Raw genomic sequence first — 18,806 nt, 5'->3', positions numbered from 1 at the left:
AAAATAGCACACTTACTACAGTTTGCAGCCTCATCAGTTTTTCGAATAGTTACCACAAGCACATTTCTGATTAGAGGGGTCAGGATTTAAAGCTGGCTACTTTTAGCACAATTTTGCTAATACAACAGGAAAACCGAGATAATTTCTTAATTACATATTACTTCTTACTTCCACCCCGCCCCTGACAAAGTGAGATGAAAAGAGGAAAGCAGAATGGTAATTTTTTAAGAGATTTAAAAAAAAAATCTATTTATGGTAGACCCATGATTATCAACCCAGTTTATCCACTCTAACCATAGGAGAGAATTATGTGATTAACATGACAAACCTCTGAATCAGTATTATAAGCTGTCCTAGTAATTTCTTCCCCTATCAAAATTTTTTAAAAATGAAAATTAAATAACCTATCTTGGCCTGTTAAAGACTGCCAACCTTTGCACATACACAAGGAAGGCAAAAAGAATCTTAAGTGTCACATGCCAAGAACAGATTTTCAGAAATGAAGATAGGCAAGGCCCAGGTGTACACGAGGCACACAGTAAAAAGTAATCTCACCATCTGTGATCTTGAAATTACAAATGGAGAATGAGAAAGAATGAGTTTATATAAGCATATGTTTCTCTATATATTTATAAATATTTATATAATTTACCATGAAGACATGCAAGTAGTGTTTTAGCAACTATTATACAATATAATACAAAGGATTGGTCTTCCAATATTACAGTTGCTTTAGTTAAACAGCAAATATGTCTTATCTATTGCATTCCTCTGTAGTCTTGAAACTGGAGAGAAATTAAGATTCCACATTATGCTACATTTCTTATGGGAGACCATATATGCCTCAATAGTGTTTGAGTTTTTCATTTGTTTTTTTCAAAAAGCTCGACACGGATATAGAGAACAAGAAAAGTTCAGTCAGTGCAGCTTCAGGGCAGCTTTGATGCAGCATTAGAATATGTTCACTTGGTGAGGAAATATCTTTCTTTTTCTGTTTTCCAATTCAACCATATTAGGTTTGGCAGCAAATACAAGGTCAAAGCGAAAGCACAGATGTTTGCTAGAAGGCAAATTTCAACAGCAAGCAGACCAATTTACCTGACCTTAATGAGGTCTTTACAACACAAAAACTACAAAGTACAAAAGAGCCCATTTAAAAAATCTAGTATAATTTAACTCTGATTGAGTCCTCTTAGCAAAGAGTGAGATCAGAACAAATATGATCCTCCTTACAGCTTTATAAATTAAGATTACATGTAAATCAGGTCAAGAAGCCCAAATATTCAAACTAAAACACAGGAGAAGCAGGTAATAAAACCTTAACAGATAAATACTGACCCTAAATTTATTTCCTCAGGTACTCATTCCTTCTTGGCTAAACATATAAAATACAAAGTTTGATCATTTTAAGCCTCATTGTACCTAATTTCTTCCTATGTTTCTTTCTAAAGCTCTAAAAGCATAAAGTCACATTCCACAGCAATGTACTTTCCTGGTATTGTCTTGGAGGTTGACAGTAGAAAGAGCTGGTACCTAGAGGATTTAAGGAAGCAAGGTCTACTACTCTGGTCAGTTTTCCTTCCACAAGGAGGAAACGACAGAGGGAAGAGGGTCTTCTATCTCGAAGAGTGTCACTCCACACTCGGCCCCCCTCCCTAAAGCACTAAAGCCTGAAAGTGGTTCTAGTTAACTGTGCCTTCCTTCACCTAATCTTCACCAGTTATTTTTCACAATAAAAATATACTAAGAACTGTTGCTCCAAAGATAAATATTAGGAGATTAAAAATTATTGGATTTTAAATTCTTAGCATGTGCTGCTAAAAGCACATTAGAATGTGTTAAAATAAGAGAGACTGGATCAGGTGCAAACACCAACTTTAAAAAATGTGAAATCCAAGGAGGGTACTAGGAATGAGGCAAAGTAAAGGTATGAACTCTCAATACACCAGATAAACACATCAGCCAAATGCATCCAAGCGCTGGCTCCCCAGCACACACTTCTCACATACTTTGAATATTGGAGTGATTTTGACTCTCCAAGGCTGGGAAGTTTTGGAAAGCAAATACTAGAAGTTTCACTTTTGCTATATAATCTTTGAGTAGAGCCTTTAAAAAACCAGGCCATACCTCTTAAAATTCCAATCTACCACCTACCTTCAACATTTTTGTTTTGAAGGCATCTAAAAACTGAGAGTCCATTTAACCAGTTTCACCCCTTTTGATTGTGCTGGATGGCCCATTCCTATGCAAAGACACTGATTCCTGATCTGCTTGCTGCCTGCCTTAGGTAATTTCTTATCATATATTTATATCTTCTTATAAATAATTTATCAAGTTACTTTCTTTTGTGAGAGAAGATCAACACTGATTTTTTTCTTTTTTAAATAGACAGTACAGGAACACACATGCATCAGATTTAGGAGGAAGATCGCACACCTTTCAGAAAGATGCGGCCCAGCTCCTATCTGCTGAGCTTACTGGCTGACTTACTCTTCCCTGGGGGAGCTTTAGCGCTGGCTGAATGGTGGTGGAAGCTGCCGGATCCTTTCAGGCCATTCTTGCTGGGTTTGCAATGCTCCTGTTGGCAGGACCTCCTGGAGGAGGAAGATCCCGAGTGGCTGGGAGGTGACTTGCTTCTCCCCAGATGTGGGGATGAACTCCTCTGGTCATGGTGGGGCCGTCCAGCCCGAGATGGTGAGGAACTGGATGTGCGAGGCAAGGAAGAACTTCGAGGAGAGGCACTGGGACTCCTGCGAGGGACAACTGGACTCTTGGGTGGTGTTTTTGGATTGTGAGGGGTTCCTGGACTCTTGCACTGCGTAGTGCTCCGGGGTTTCTGAGATCCATTTTGAAGAATCTGGGCCAGGCGGGAGAAAAGGTCTGAGTCGGAATTGCTACTCCCTAGGACTTTATATCTGCGGAGCCTTAAGAGAACAGAGAATAATTAGTTTCATTTTAATTCACTTCAGTTGAGACCAGCAAGTCACAATGTCCCAGTCATAATATGTATGTGTGTGCATCAGTCGCTCAGCTGTGTCTGACTCTTTGCGACCCCAGGGACTGTAGCCCACCAGGCTCCTTTGTCCATGGGATCCTCCAGGCAAGAATACTGGAGTGGGTTGCCATTTCCTTCTCCAATATGTAATATGTATGATGTGAGTCCAAATCAGGAAACAGAGGACGCAGAGTTACTCTTCCGTGTATCAGTTGTATAACCGTGGACAAGTACTTCACCTCTCCCAGCTTTGAATGCGAATATTATCTATCTCACAGGGTTACTGAGCAGTCAAGTGCCATAAAGTACTTAACTGGATGTCTGCCATCCAGAAGCACTTACTTGTTGTTAGTCCCCTTCCTCTTAGAGCACGTTAGCTCTTCCCATTTCAGGATTTACTTAATGAAATGTCTCTAAGCATGTTAGCACATGAGAGAGAATAAACCATTTAGTTTAAGGCTTCTAGGGCAGGAATTCTACATGCACTTATGCAAACATTAAACTCTACAATATGTCTTCAACACCAACTGTACTCACCAATAGCAGGAACTGCAGATAAAAATATATTTCAATTTCTTTAATAATTTCCAAAAGAAAAGAGTAGTCACTGGTTTCTCTGGGCCTCGGTTTCTGCCCCTGACAATAGCTCAGTTCTGCCCCTCACAATAGCCTGTGATTCAGGACAGCTGGGTTTGGGGACTGTTTGCCTTTCCTACTGGCAAACAAGCTTGGGCCCAGAATTCCAAATATAGAAAATACTCATATGAATAGCAGTGTCTCCTCTGCCCTAAATGTCTTTCTGTCTTGGCCTGTCTAAAATCCATTTGGTATAAGAATTTAAACCTCAAACTGCTGACATGCCACTCCTTACAGAAGAAACCAGAAGAAAAACTTCCAAGTTGTATTGGCACCTCAGGATGCAGGGGACATATATAGCCACATCACCATCATGGGTCAGAACAAGTTACTGTGTTTTTTTTTCTCTAAATTTTCTCTCCTCTTTCTTCCCCATCATCTACCTACACTGACAAATGACAGGAATTCATTCTGGTTAAGCCTAACTTCATGGATCTTATAGTAAAACTAGAATGGAGTAAGACAATGCCTCTATGCCAGGACCTGTGTGGGAAAGCTGAGTTCCCACTGAATTTCCCGAGTTTCAGGCTGGTCAGCTGTGTAGTATCTGACACAATGCCACATGTTTGGCTTTGTTATCAAGTTACCAAGTTCTTTTAAGGGACATGCAAAGTTCTAAATATAGTAAATGATAATTAAGATTTGGACTTGAGCTGCAGTCCAAAGCAGCTATACTTTGAAAGCAGCTATATACACAGATATACCATCTCCATTAAGCATAGACGCCAAGCAAAAAAGAAGCGGGGGATGTGTGAATACTGCTCAGGGGATCATCTTTTTAAAATGTCTCAGCTAAATGACTGCTGTTTATTCATCACTGTTTTTCCTGTTGAAGTTTAGTCCCATGGTCATTTCAAGTCCAATGTTTACCTTCGAACCTGAAAGAAACCCTAAGGCAAGTCAAAACTGAACTTACTTTAGGTAAGGATAGCAACTTCTGCTGAGTAATAATACAGATAGAACCTCACTTTAATATACTTCAGAAATTTTTGTAACAGATGGAGGCCTATTGTGTTATCTAAAACAGGCTATAATTTTCATGTAAATTTATTTTGATGTTCACTTTGCTATTGTTAAGACTATCCTTTTACTTTCTTCTCCAAGGGTTTAGACCTACTACTTTGTGAAAAGTGAGTAATGGCTCCAAGAAAAGCACTCTTAATTGGTTTATTACTTCCCAATTATTTTCCCCTCTTCAAAATAAAATCACTCCCTAGTTAACTACAAATAAGAATATTTCAATAAACAAGCATACCATACAGTAAATATTAAGGCAATATTTTTATTATGTATGGTTCTATATATCATCAGATGTAGGGAAACTCCCTATAGGATTTTTTAAATTTAATTCACTATCATCAGATAAATGCAACTGCTACCGGGATTCATTCATCAAATTATAGACAAGTATTCTTATGGCCACCTCATGAGGAGCTGACTCACTGGAAAAGACCCTGATGCTGGGAGGGATTGGGGGCAGGAGGAGAAGGGGATGACAGAGGATGAGATGGCTGGATGGCATCACTGGCTTGATGGGCGTGAGTTTGAGTAAACTCCGGGAGTTGGTGATAGACAGGGAGGCCTGGCGTGCTGTGATTCATGGGGTCGCAGAGAGTCCGACACGACTGAGCGACTGAACTGAACTGAACTGATTCTTCCCTAGAACTTGATATCATAATGACATCTGTTATAATGGGATTCTGACTAGACAAAACTAGAAAATTACCAACTATCTCGTTAAAATGGACTGGAGAAGAGAACCTTTGTCTCATGCTAATAAGCACTAAACAAAGTTCTTGACATATGCTACCAGATTTCCTCCTCCCAAAACAATTAAGCAAATGTTTCACCCATCTTTCAGATAAGGAAATTTGGGTTCATACTACTAGAAAGTGGGAGAGCTAAGAAGTAACTGGGATCAAACTGAACACCTCAACTACACTGTGCTGTACAGCTTGGGAGAGACAGGGAAGGAAGCAGACGATCAGAAGCAGCAGTGAAGAGATGAAACCTTTGGCGTAATCAAGCAGACCCAGAAATCAAGCTGCACACTAACAAAGGAGAGGACACAGCATTACCTGGCTTCTACTCCAGGCCTCATGGGTGGTTTTCCGGGTGGTGGCCGAGGCAAGAACTGAGATGGAGTTGAGCTATTGACTTGATCTGTGTTGACCCATGAAACTGGTCTTGGAATTTTGCTCTTTCTGGACTGGGAGATGATGGGTGCCAGAAAGCTGTCTTCGGCTGACCTGCTCAGGTGTGATTCTGCAGCCAGTCTTGAAAAGGGGGTGAAGACTTCCTCCTCGGAAAAGGGAGCAGGAACAGTGGCTAATCTCTCCTCTAGCAGCTTATCAGAGGCACTTGAGAGGTCCCCAAGGAGAGACCTGAGTTGCCTTTTCTCCACCAGGAGCTTGACAAGGTCTGGCTGGCAAGCTTTCTTTTGGAGGAGCTTTTCTTTTGCAGAGACTGGAGAGGATGAGTCAAAAGTTGAGTCTATCTCTTGTGCTAGAACAGGGATTCGGCTGTGTCTAGTTACAAAGGATGATCTAACCACATCCTTCCGGGACGGGGGACAATGTTCATTCTCTGAAACAGGATTAAATAGCTCTCCATTTCTAGGGGCAATTTTCTCTCTCTTACCCTCTTGGTGCAAAAAAGTAGAGAGGTCTCCGGAATGATTTGGCAAATCTTCACCCCTGAGGTCATCCTCCTTAGATATCTTACTTTTTTGCATTGCTGCCACCTGGCCTATCTGCTCTTCAACGTATGGGTCAATAACTCGTGGAGATACTTCTGAAGGTCCAACTGCCAGAAGCTTCATTATCTCATGATTTTTGTCTTGATTTGGCACCACACTAAAAGTCTGTGTTTTTGTCACATCAAGAGGTTCACTAGTAGCTGAATGATCCCTTTCCATTGTTACCAAGTCTCCTGGGAGAGGGGAGATCTCAATATAATGCTGCCCTTTACTTAATTTCTCTTCTTCATTATCTGACCCTACAAGAATGCTTTTCTCTTCCAATTCCCTAGGGAGGCCCTCAAATTCTCTCACAGCCAGTCTGTTATGGTCAGGAAGGTCTTTTGGTCCAAGGTCTTGGGATCTGTCATACTCTCTGATATTGGGTAACATGTCATGACCAATATGATCTATCTGAAGCCCCAAGTCTGTTCTGCTTCCTCCACTAGGTGGTTCGCCCTCTATCACAACCAAGCCAGAGAAGTTCTCCCTTGGAGAGTAAAGTTCCACAGTGGGCTCAATGGTATGAAGGTCTTTCTTTTCTGGCTGCTGACCATAATGAAAACTTCCTGAAGTCGACTGTGTAGATGCCACAGAAGGTCTTGGAATTGTAATCTGGAGAGAGGGGAGAAAAAAAGTTAAATGCAACCATGTGGAATTATAAATGATCCATGAGTTGAGATCTGACCACTCAAATTCTAATTTTTTCTAAGAGGAACACAGATCCCAACTTGATTTGCCCAACTCATACTTCAGGTGACTAATTCCGAACAAAAATGCATGATACTCAAGCTCCCTACTCGGGAACTGTACAGAGCAGCCTTCCTCTAAGTTCACCTCTGCTGCCTTTTCTTCAGCCTGCTCTGTGCCCTGAAGAGTGGCTTCTATTGCCTGCACTGTCCAGGCTCCCTTGTCTTCTGACTTCTGGTTGTGTTTGCCCAAAGGGCAGCACCAACAGAGGATCAGAGAATTGGAGGAGAGAAAGATCTGGATGTTACTTCTCCTGGCTTCCTCCCGAGGGACTGCAGCTTTGGTGGTACATTCTAACACTCCTGGTCACAGCTTCTGTTACATGGCCCCTCTCCTATAGCTATGACTCTTTCCAGGTTCTGCTAACTGCCCTCTTCCTCCTCTTTCAGGACTCAGGAAATTGAATAGCTCCCTCTATTTCTGTTCCCACTGGCTCTCTTAAACTCTACCCACACATCTGTAAAAAGGTCCTTTCATTAAATTTTCTCCAAGTCCCTTTGAATGTCCCAGCTATTTCCTGCCAGAATCCAGATACAGGATCATAGGGAAAAATTATTAGCAAATTATTTGAAGTTGAAAAACTCCAAATTTACATGCATTTGTTGTTCCCATAAATTCTGCCAATCAATATTACTGATATTTTCCTATAAGCAAACATGAAGATATTACTAATGTTTTGTATCTTATTTAATTTTTTAAGGTCAAGTTTATGATAAATGAAATTTTACCATCCTTCTACAGAGGTCATTTCAATTCTATATGAATAAGTTTCAATATTTAGTAAGAATGTCCTTTCTTAAGGACACCTACATCTTCCAATTAAAATGTGTAAGGAGACAGAAAATGTCAACTACATAAACTGGTAAGAAAAAAGCCTTTTTGAGAAAGTAATTCAGATCATTTAATGAAGCCCATTAAGCTCTAATAAAACTATGGAAATTGGTCTGATATCAAAGTGAAATGAATTTGGAGCTGTCACGGGAGATTTCACTTAGACCCCACCTCTAGTCCAATGACACTTAAGAAACCCATTTGGCCGGAGTCAGATAAGTGTTTAGATCTGTTTCTCTGTATGTCAGGAATACCATTAGGTTTAAGAACATGCAAAGCTTGCCCTAAGCCCAGCCCAGGGAGAAAACACCTAACTAATGTCCTGGAATAGCTCCTAAATGGAAACAGTGTCCTGCTAGGCTCTATCAGGTTAATTCAAGACAGGCTGAGCTCGGGCATGAATTCTCACAATAAGCCCACACCTACAATGACTTGCCAAAGAGGTAGTAAGTTCTATTGGTGTTGTCACCCTTCAGGAAGTCACCTTATACCTGTACCTCTCTTTCATTATACTAAAGGCAGATGGCAAATCTCTAATATTTTTTTAAATGACTTTGAAACTAAAATTATTTATAGTTATTTACGCTTCAAAATTTACTTTTTAAGACCCGAGAGTGATGGTGGTAAGAAAAACAGATATGAAATGGTATTAAATACCAAATAACTAGGGAGATGATTATATTTACATTCAAAATAAACCAAGTCTTTTCATTATTATATGTAATTTCAAGTACATTAGCCAAAATGAAATCAGCATTATTTACAAAAGTAACACTCCACTGGTCTAGGATTGAAGTTAGGGAATCAATGTACTTTTGAGTTTAATTCATCTGAATTCAGGATACATATGTATATATATGTGTGATGTGACAAAAGAGGTGATAATCTTGTATACAGAAAAGATGTATGAACCACCAGACAAAAGAATTAATTTTCTTGAAAAGATTCTGAGCAATTATGATAAACTGCATAAATTACTGTGATATAATATTTATATAGCACTTTAATTTATAAAATATTCCTAAAATCATTTTTACTGATTCCACTTCATACCTGCTTGGTATTTTAATTAAGTACTTCTACTAACACAAATTTCACAAATGAAGAAAAACACAGTAAAAAAAAAAAAAAAAATCAGGGACAGGATTCTAGGATTTTGAAAGTCCCTCACAGCAAAGCCTACTGACTTGTACTACACACTCTTAAATGAAGTCTTGGAAACTGAGTCTCAAAGATAAAACAAAAAAATCCACAAAACATTAAGATGAGCCAAACCAAAGATCAATAGCTGCAGACAGAAATAAAGAAAGCTAATTCTAAGTATACATGAAAACAGTTTCCTTAACATTAGACTATAAAGAGACAAAAGCAATTTCTGTACTCGGGACATTCTACAAATAGGCTAAATTAATGATCTGCCAGTAAGCCACATGCATCTTTTAAAGGTTTAATTCTCTAATTCACAAACATTTCATTAAGGCATAAATTTAAACATTTCCTTTCTTCTGTTCTCTAATTGTATCAGTACACCTTTCTACAGAACTAGAAAATGACCTCAATCTTTTCCATTTCTTTCATATTTTCTTATTTTTATTAAGGCCTAGTCCTGAGTGTGACTAATATCAGTCTCACTACTTTTTAGTTCAGATAAAGTAGCCTCATTATTTTACAGTTACCCGATGTTTAGAACTGGCCACACAGCAAGAGACAAACTGCAAATCAACTATTTGCATTTTAACTTACAAATTATCCTTTTCCTTTCCTCTCATTCAAGGATAGTAATGCTATTAAGATAATAAAAATTGGGTAAATTCAACATCCATACCAAATAGTCTCTCTTCCAAATGAAAGTAATGTGGTATATGAAATATCTATATTTCATTGTGCTTTTCTAACGAATAATTTAGAAGAGACAGAGGTAGTAATTTATGGGTTCCTACTACAGGAATAATAACTGAGTTATAGGAACAAATTCTGGGCCTAAGAAAGAAATTAAATTTTAACCATTCAAATTTCTTTGGGCTATTCAAATTTCACTGTAGACTTCTTTTGTGTAAAGCATCTTTATATATAATACTTTACACAAGTGCCAAAAACTATGAGTAAAAGTTTTTTTAGAAGTCCCAGAAAAGACAGATTGAAATAAGTATTTCTTGGCTGGCCTATAATTATGTATCGCACACATGGCTACAGGATTTAATAGACTTCAAGCCCCTTCATACAATACTGGAAGACACTTTCGGGATAAACAGAGTCCAACTATCCCCAACTTCCACAACCTAGTGTTTCTATCACAGCATCTGTCATATTTAAATAGTGAGAAGACTCACTGGGCTTTGAATTCTTGATCCCTAGCACAGTACCAGACACACAGGAGATGCTCAATAAAGGTTGAACATATGAGTAAATCAACACTGGATGCCTGGGTTCCTTCCATGAAGCCTCTCCTAAGTGACAGTCCAGTCTTTCATTTGAACAATTCACAAATGGGCTTTTTTTTACTCCCCAAATTGGTCCACCCAGTCTTTAGACTTTTCTGACTGTTCATGGATGAAATTACACTATCATATATATATATGTATATATATATATCATATATAGTTATATACATATAATACATATAATGTATCATGTGTATATATATATATATTCTATAGATGTAAACTCACAGAAATAAAACTTTTCTATACTTATAATGACCCAAATTTCCAGATCAAAAATAGAAATCCATGGTCAGACAGAGGACATTTAGTTACTCCCTAGTTAATGCACAATCATTCAACTCCCACAAAATCCATTTCAAGTTGTGTCTGACTCTGCAACCCCATGGACTGTAGCCCACCAGGCTCCTCTGTCCACGGGATTCTCCAGGTAAGAATACTGGAGTCGGTTGCCATGTCCTCCTCCAGGGGATCTTCCCGACCCAGGGACTGAACCTGCATCTCTTATGTCTCCTACATTGGCGGGCAGGTTCTTTATTTTACCACTAGGGCCACCTGGTAAGCAATCAACCAGGTGGCAATCAATCCAAAAAGCTTTTACCTTTCCATACTATTAAAGGATACATCAATCAACATATTACATGGCTCATTCACTTTTCAGTGGAAACTCTGAGTAACTCTTTGAGCTTTAATATAGTCACTCTAGGTGTACAAGGGCTCCAAATATTCAGTGGACACTGGAAAAGTCACATGAAGCTACTATTTCAGGTAAGCTGCACGACTGAACTATCTCTCACATCTTCATTGAGATTTTCACAATTCACAACGCAAGCCCTTATATTTGACTGAATTAATTGCAAAGCCTCCTCACTGGCTGCTCCCCCAGCCATTCTCTCTATATGGCTTGCAAAGACCATGTTACTCCCCTCCCTCAAACCTGGCAGTTTCTTGTCCTGCAGCCATATACCTCAGCATGGCAGGCCAATGTCCTTTATCACCTGACTTGTGCAGCTCATCTTCAGCTTCCTTCCTTTGCCCTACCATTCTGGCTTACTTATTTAAATACTCTGAATTTTGGTCTTTCAAGCCTCTGTGCCTTTGTACACGCTGAGATCTTTGCTTGACACCTCTGCATCTCCTTCCAGCAAACTTACTCACAGTTCTCTTGTTTTTGAAAGTAATGCATCTTCACCATGGTAAAGACCCTGATGCTGGGAAAGACTGAGGGCAAGAGGTGAACGGGGCAACAGAGGATGAGATGCTTGGATGGCATCACTGACTCGATGGACATGAGTTTGAACAAACTCTGGGAGGCACTCAGGGAAGCCTGGTGTGCTGCAGTCCACGGGGTTGCAAACAGTCCGACGTGGCTTAGTGACTAAATAACAATGGTAAATAAAATCAGAAAATAAGAGACAATTAAAACACCCAACATTGCATGCTCCTGTCCTAGGCAGATTTATCTATATCCTCATTTGTGTACCCAGCTCCACCACTTTAAGGTAACTGTTTAGATTCAGGTCTTCACTGTCAACCTAACAGGGTGGTACCAATTGTTTATCCCTAAGGTATAGCACAAAACCTGGAACTCAGCAGACACTTAATCAACTGAAGGACTGAAAAGAACAGAATTAAGGCAATGCAATCAACTGCTGACCTGAATCTCCTAGTACTGGTGTTAGTAATTCGGTAACACTGTCAGAGTAATCCTCTTAATAGATGCTGACAGACAGATTACACAAATATGTGACTCTTCTTGTCCTCTCCCTCCCTGTGCATTATTTTACACCCCCAACCCCTGCTTTCTTCTTCTCAACGTCTGAGAAAAAAGTCAATGAGTAAAGTTCTTCAGTGTATTACAGTCCCCTGATATGAGGAAAGGTTGGTCTGTGTGACTAGTAGAATATGGCAGAAATGATGATTGCCCCTTCTGAGATTAGGTTATAAAAGACAGTGTGGCTTCTACCTTGGTGGAGGGTGTTCTCTCTACCACCAAGCCTCCCCCATCTCTGTCTCTTTCTCTCCTCACTCACTGAAAAAGCCAGCTGCCATGTCAAGTATGGAAAGCCTGAGTGGTGAGGAACTGAAGCCTCTGGCCAAAAGTCAGTGAGGAACTGAGGTCTGCAAACTACGTGAATGGCCCTGGAAGTGGATCTTCCCAGGCCAGTTAAACCATATGATGATTTTCCTGGCTAATAGCTTGGAAGCAACCTCATGAGAAACCCTGAGCCAGACCTAACAGACTAAGCCACTCCTGTACTTCCAACCCTCAGAAAAAGTGTGAAATAACAACTATTGCTTAAATAGTATTCTTGCCATGGGAAATTACAGTCCATGGGGTTGCAAAGAGTCAGACACAACTGAGCTAACTTTGGAGTACTTTGTTACATAGCAATAGACAACATATAGGTGGTATTATTATTCTCCAGTCATATTTACACTGTTTGCAAAGTAAAATGAAGCACTGTCTTTCTAAAGGACTGTCTAGAACCAAGAGATCATGTGGTACAATCTGCCACGATATTCTGTAAGGAGTAACTCTTCCATTTCCACATTAAGACCCAAGTCCAACTTCTCCCTACCAACAGTGTTACCCAACACCACATGAAACTGGTCACCTTCTTTTCTACAATCACTGCCATTCTGGTCCAGTAGTCAGACCTCTTTCAGAGCAGTTATATCAGTTTCCTTCTGTACACTTGTTCATTTATGCCAGCTTAATTTTGCCTCTCCATTTGCTAATCAAAACATAATTTAATATCTTTCCTATAAACCAAAGCTTAGTCTTATTTTACTCCCTGTAAATCTATGTTGTTCAGCATCTTTTTAGAAATGATTAGTAGGGTGTTCAACTTCATAATCATTTACCCTGATGGGGAAAAAATTCTAATTTCCAAAAACAACCCCAAACCAATTTCTTTTCAATCTAGCAAAGTTATCCATCTTTCAAAATATATTATCTAAAAATTTTATACATGCTATGTGATAACTAGTGGTTTCATGTGTATGGATAAGGAAAGCCCTAAACAAAGTTCATAAATCTGTGCTAAGAAACAGAATTAAAGAGAGCTGAAGTTCTAATCAGTTAATTTAATATGCTAGCTATATTTGTAATACAGATAAACTTTGCATTGCCTATTTTCATAGTTCTTACATATTTTAAGATACAAGGACATTTTCCTTTCACATCATCATAACAAACAAGCAAGCCTGCATGAAAAAGATATAAACTGTTTCCCATCAGGATATGTCATAATTTAAAATATTCAGAACGGTAAAGTGTGTTTTATCATACTACCTAAGCTAGAGCATATAAACAAAGCTACAAAAGATCTAGACAGACTAACTGGTGGTACTCCCTATTTAATACGTCTGCAGTTAAGTTAGGGAAGTAATACTATCTGCTTGCAAAAGTAAACTCTGAATGTAGGCTGCAAGAAAAGAACCAAGATATATTTTTATCCCAAGCTCCCCAAAATGAAGAGAATGGTAAGTTCAGTACCTTAGACATAAACGTACAATTGATGTAGTTTATATTTAAGAGACCTTCAGTTAAAAAAAAGATTTTTATTTAAAGATATCTATAAATAAGATCAAATGCATACTATCAAATATAATATACAAGTCTTTTAAAAGCTTGATAGAGAAAACATTGCAGATAGTGTTAAGAGAATCATGAGAACAATTTTAATGGACAGAATAGTATTGATGGGAGAGAGTAAAAAACACCAGGTGGAAGGGAACCAAGGCAAGTCTTTATGAAGGGAAGTACAGCAGAATGCTGTTGGAAAAATACTTGAGCAAGTGAGTATATATATATATATATGTGCGTGTGTGTGTGTGTGTGTGTGTGTGTGTGTGTATATACATATATAAAATACTTGAGCAAGTTAGCAAGTGAGCTAAAAGGGTCAAAGAAAAGAAGAAACTGAATCTGGCAAGGAGGAATGGGGGAATGAATGGAAAGAGGTAGCAGGGAGGGCAGAGGAAAAAAAAAATTCAGGGAAGGGAGGATCCGCCTCTAGCCCATGGGTACCTTTGTACAATTTGGAAAAGGATGCCCCTCAAAGAGGAAACAGCCCTACACAAAGATGCACAGTTCAGCCTGCAAAGTTTGGGCCAGATTTCAGCCCAAACTTGTTCCCTAGGTTAGGTCACTTTATGCAGTTAATGACTTCTAAAGAAGGAAAGACTGACTAACTCTGATGAAGAAAGAGACAGCATTTATTTCTCTATTTTGAAGTGCAGGTAAATGCCTACAGAGCTGTACACAAAATCAAATTTTGTTGCCTTTTCTTAATATCTTACACCTGCATGTGTAGTTCTGTTCTAACCAAAAACATTTCAGCTTTGGGAACAATGCTGTTACTGGTGAGCTGGAAGAGATGGTTGCTAGATGATTGTGGCATTTAAGGAAACCTGGTACTCCACCCATTTAAGCAGATATACCCACTCTGGCCTGAGATTTGCATACAGTTCCTTATTGCCTCTGGATCTGGCTTTTGCGGGTCTCATATAGTCAGAGGGCACCAATGCTTACTGGTAAGAACAGGGTAACAGGTATCCACATTAAATGCCCAGACTTAGTGCAAAGAGTAGAGTTTCCTCAAAATGTTCCTTTGAAGGCCTGTATCACAATTATCTTCAACTGCTTGTTAAAATGCAGATTCCTGGGTTCTCACTCTCCCAGACCTCCTGAAGCAGAAGCTATGAAAGTGAGGCTGGGACTCTATTTTGTGAACAATGGAAGCATCTGGAAGATATTCTTCATCATAGTGCCAGATGTGGTCAGCACGGGACACAGCTGGAACACACGGCTTATGAAGCAGAGCAGGGAGAGTGGATTCTTTTCCTGCACTGGGATCTTTCTGCATTTTCACCATTAAAGGTGGAGAACTACTATCAAAATAAAAATTAACTGTGGAAAAAATGTTGGAAAACCACCGTTTAAAAGGAATGTAAAATATGAGAAATTTCTGGGTGAAGGTTATGTAGAAGAAACAAAAAATGATACCTAGTAACAGTGTACAGTATAAAGTATAAACCATGAATGGTTAAACATATGCCATCTTCATATAAAATATAAAACTTTCTAGAATTACAAATTTTTAAAAATCATTATTATATATACACACAGACACTTCTTGGGGTCTAATTATGTTATTCTGAAATCAGGTTATAATGACATTTCACATATTAGATTGCTTATCCTGTCAGAAAACCACCACACTTGAGAAATTTCACATTGGGAGATTAACTACAGAACTTAGCCCAGACATCATTCCCTTACAGTGAAAGTGAAAGTTGCTCAGTTGTGTCCCACTCTTTGCGACCCCATGGACTATACAGTCCATGGAATTCTCCAGATCAGAATACTAGCGTGGGTAGCCTTTCCCTTCTCCAGGGGGGTCTTCCCAACCCAGGGATTGAACCCAGGTCTCCCACATAACAGGCAGATTCTTTACCAGCCCAGCCACAAGTATGGAAGCCACAAGTTGGAAACCTAACAATACTGGAGTGAGTAGCCTATCCCTTCTCCAGCAGATCTTCCCGACTCAAGAATTGAACTGGGGTCTCCTGCACTGCAGGAGGATTCTTTACCAACTGAGCTATCAGGGAAGCCCCATTCCCTTATACCCATGTGCCAAACTTAGGCCTCCACTGAGAAATCTTAGTTGATAAATCCTTTTTTAATAGCACCTCGAGTGGATGACAGAAAAATGACAGGAGCAGCTAACTTACCGCTGTAAGGGGTCCTTCCGCTTGCGCCTCCATCGGACTTGTGGGTGTCACTGTAATAAACTGACTAGCAGCTCCAGCCTGGAGTTCTAGCCGATCTGTATATTGCTCTGAAGCAGCAGTGGCAGGGCACTCCCCAGAAAGCACAAAGACCACGCCTGAGGTTTCCTTCTTTAAATGATCATTTTCTGCCCAAGGACCCAGTTGGAGCTTTTCATCTTGAGGCGACTCTTCTAAGACCTGGAGGACTTCGGGCTCCTCATCAGAAGGGCTTCCAGTTGTCTTATGGCCTAGAGCCTCATTTGTCCTGAAGTCCTGAAGGTCCTGTTCCTTGTCCACAATCACCCATTCTTTGGAATCCACCTCCTGCTTACAGGAGCTCAGGTTAACGGCTACAAATCCATTGCTGCCACCACCGTCTGCCTGCTCAGGAGTGTTGGCAGAGGCAGGCTTGGAAGCATCTGGAAGATATTCTTCATCATAGTGCCAGATGTGGTCAGCACGGGACACAGCTGGAACACACGGCTTATGAAGCAGAGCAGGGAGAGTGGATTCTTTTCCTGCACTGGGATCTTTCTGCATTTTCTCCAAGCTTAAGAAAATGAGTACAAGTTACTTACTTGTCTTAGGGAAAATACTTACTATATAACCTATATGCTCTATACAGAACTAATATTTACCAATAGATGAGAAAAAACAATATGGATAAAGCATTAGAAACATTTCACAAGTTAATAATGCTCTTCCCCACCTGTCATAATCCTGTTTTGGAAGACAGAGCCAATGGGAGGAAGACGACTCTCCTGTTGCCAGGCAGGAGAGAATCTTAACCAGGTAAACTAGGGTGACTTGTGTGATCCATTTCCTCTTTGCTTTGCCAAGGCATTCACACTGCCCTCTTCTCTCCGCTCTGAGGGACTAAGGGGAAACCTAACAGGGGCTTTTGCCTCCGCAGAGGCCCTACAAAAAGGAAATGATGAGGACGCCTGTATGCATCAGGCAAATACTTTCTGAACTTGTTTTGTCTTCAGAGAGGTATATAAATGTATATTCATTCAAATAAACTCCCCCAAAGACAGGGCTAGGCAGTGAGACTGGTGGTATTTGGCTGCACTGGCTTCTGAGAAGTGCTCTCACCTGCAGGGAAGCAGTTGAAGCAATACCCTGTTCCTCTCCTGAGGTTTGTGATCAGGTGCTTCACTTCCTTCCACTGTTCCCAACTCATTCTAGGTTTGGGCTTGAGTTCATTTTCTCGGAGTACTTCTGTTCTCAACTCTGTCTTGTCTCTCAGCTCTTCCCTCAGCATGGACCCTCTTTTATTTCCATTCTTTTGTCAGACTAATTCTTTCCCAAACTAAGCTTTTATCCCTATCACACTTTTATTTTTATTCCCAATCTCATGCACAACTGAAAATGTTTATGAACACTGCCTCAGCACATCCTTTTGATTGTATCACCGTGTAGACACAAGCTTACATCACATAGCCGTGAGAATGAATGAGTACCATGTGAAGAATACACAGCTATGAAGTACTGCTTAAATGGAAGCTAGACTGGACTAGGCCAGAAGTGGCTGAACTGTCTTCAGACACCGTAAGTACTATGTTAGTCAAATACATGGTACTTCTAACCTCATATTTAATTACTGATAGTAGTCACCAGGGATATATATTGAAGGATGTTACTATTATTAAAGCCACTCAAGTCTTAATATTGCTAAAGCCTTCTATAATTCAAAAATATATCTGAAGTTCTTTTCAAAGTTTTGTTTCAGTTTTTTTTTTTTTAATCACAAATGGAGATAATGGGCCTTATAACCATGAACTACAAACAGTGGTTACCTATATATATAGCTCTCTAAAGTTCCATCTTTCCTTCTGTCTAGGGAGAACGATAAACATTCACATCTCTTTTTCCTACCGCATTTATTCATAGAAGGCTTTCATTGAATTGAACTGCCTATCACTTGTGTATATATTACTTTTTCCCCTGCTTCATGTACTCTTCCACCTTCTTGCCTATTGCCATCTTTCCTAGGCCCTCTCAACTTACACTCCTCCATTCCAGTAAGAGAGATCACCTTCCAAACAAAGCCACTTCAAAGTGTTCATTTAATTCCTACCTAGTCTTAGGAAGTTACCAGCTCCCATGGCCAAAGGCTCTATGTTACAGAACTGGGAACAATATTAGAAAGAAAGTCACATGAAGAAGGAGAATGTTAACTAAAAAACATGGAAGATGATGGCACCTTATCAAATCATTATCAAAGCATTACAAAAATGCAAGAACTCCTTATTTGAAAAATTTTACATAATAGAAATTAATAATAACAGTAGTTATTTTAGTTGCTTTGAAAAAAGAAAAATTATTTTATACCAGGTCTCAAGAAACTTGTCAGTATCTGGCTTTGGTTCCAACGCTAGGCGTTTCTCCAGCTCAAAGCTGTGGATAGAACGTAACTTTCGCACCAATGGAACATCTCTATCTGGCTGAGTAATCTCTGAGCGGACACGAATTGGGGAACCGAGGCTTGGAGCATTCAGAATACCATTTGCTTGACCATGGCTATTTTCCTCTTCAGTGGCAGCCTAGGCAAAACATTAAAGAAAACCATGAAAACCATTCTAGTCACTACACATGGTAGGAATCATTGAAGTCTTTCAATATAAGCAAGTGT

General features: G+C 39.6%; 1 protein-coding gene across 6 annotated transcripts in view; it reads right to left on the bottom strand.

The window, feature by feature from the left end:
- The window catches only part of TTBK2 (tau tubulin kinase 2), a 126,376-nt gene that overhangs the window by 3,753 nt on the left and 103,817 nt on the right, over positions 1 to 18,806 (bottom strand). For 5 of the 6 annotated variants that reach the window (XM_061157448.1, XM_061157449.1, XM_061157451.1 and 2 more), the window contains 4 exons: positions 18,506 to 18,717; positions 16,133 to 16,721; positions 5,710 to 6,983; positions 2,491 to 2,924 (listed from right to left, as the gene is read on the bottom strand). In XM_061157448.1, the coding sequence (XP_061013431.1) occupies positions 2,491 to 2,924; positions 5,710 to 6,983; positions 16,133 to 16,721; positions 18,506 to 18,717 (2,509 nt within the window). Of the gene's footprint in view, positions 1 to 2,436; positions 2,925 to 5,709; positions 6,984 to 16,132; positions 16,722 to 18,505; positions 18,718 to 18,806 lie in introns of all 6 variants that reach the window. The other variant, XM_061157450.1, reaches the window with a different exon arrangement.

Source organism: Dama dama, chromosome 12, assembly GCF_033118175.1.
Source record: "Dama dama isolate Ldn47 chromosome 12, ASM3311817v1, whole genome shotgun sequence".
Taxonomy (NCBI): Eukaryota; Metazoa; Chordata; class Mammalia; order Artiodactyla; family Cervidae; genus Dama; species Dama dama.
Note: the sequence above shows the minus strand (reverse complement) of the source record. Positions and strands in the feature narration are given on the sequence as shown.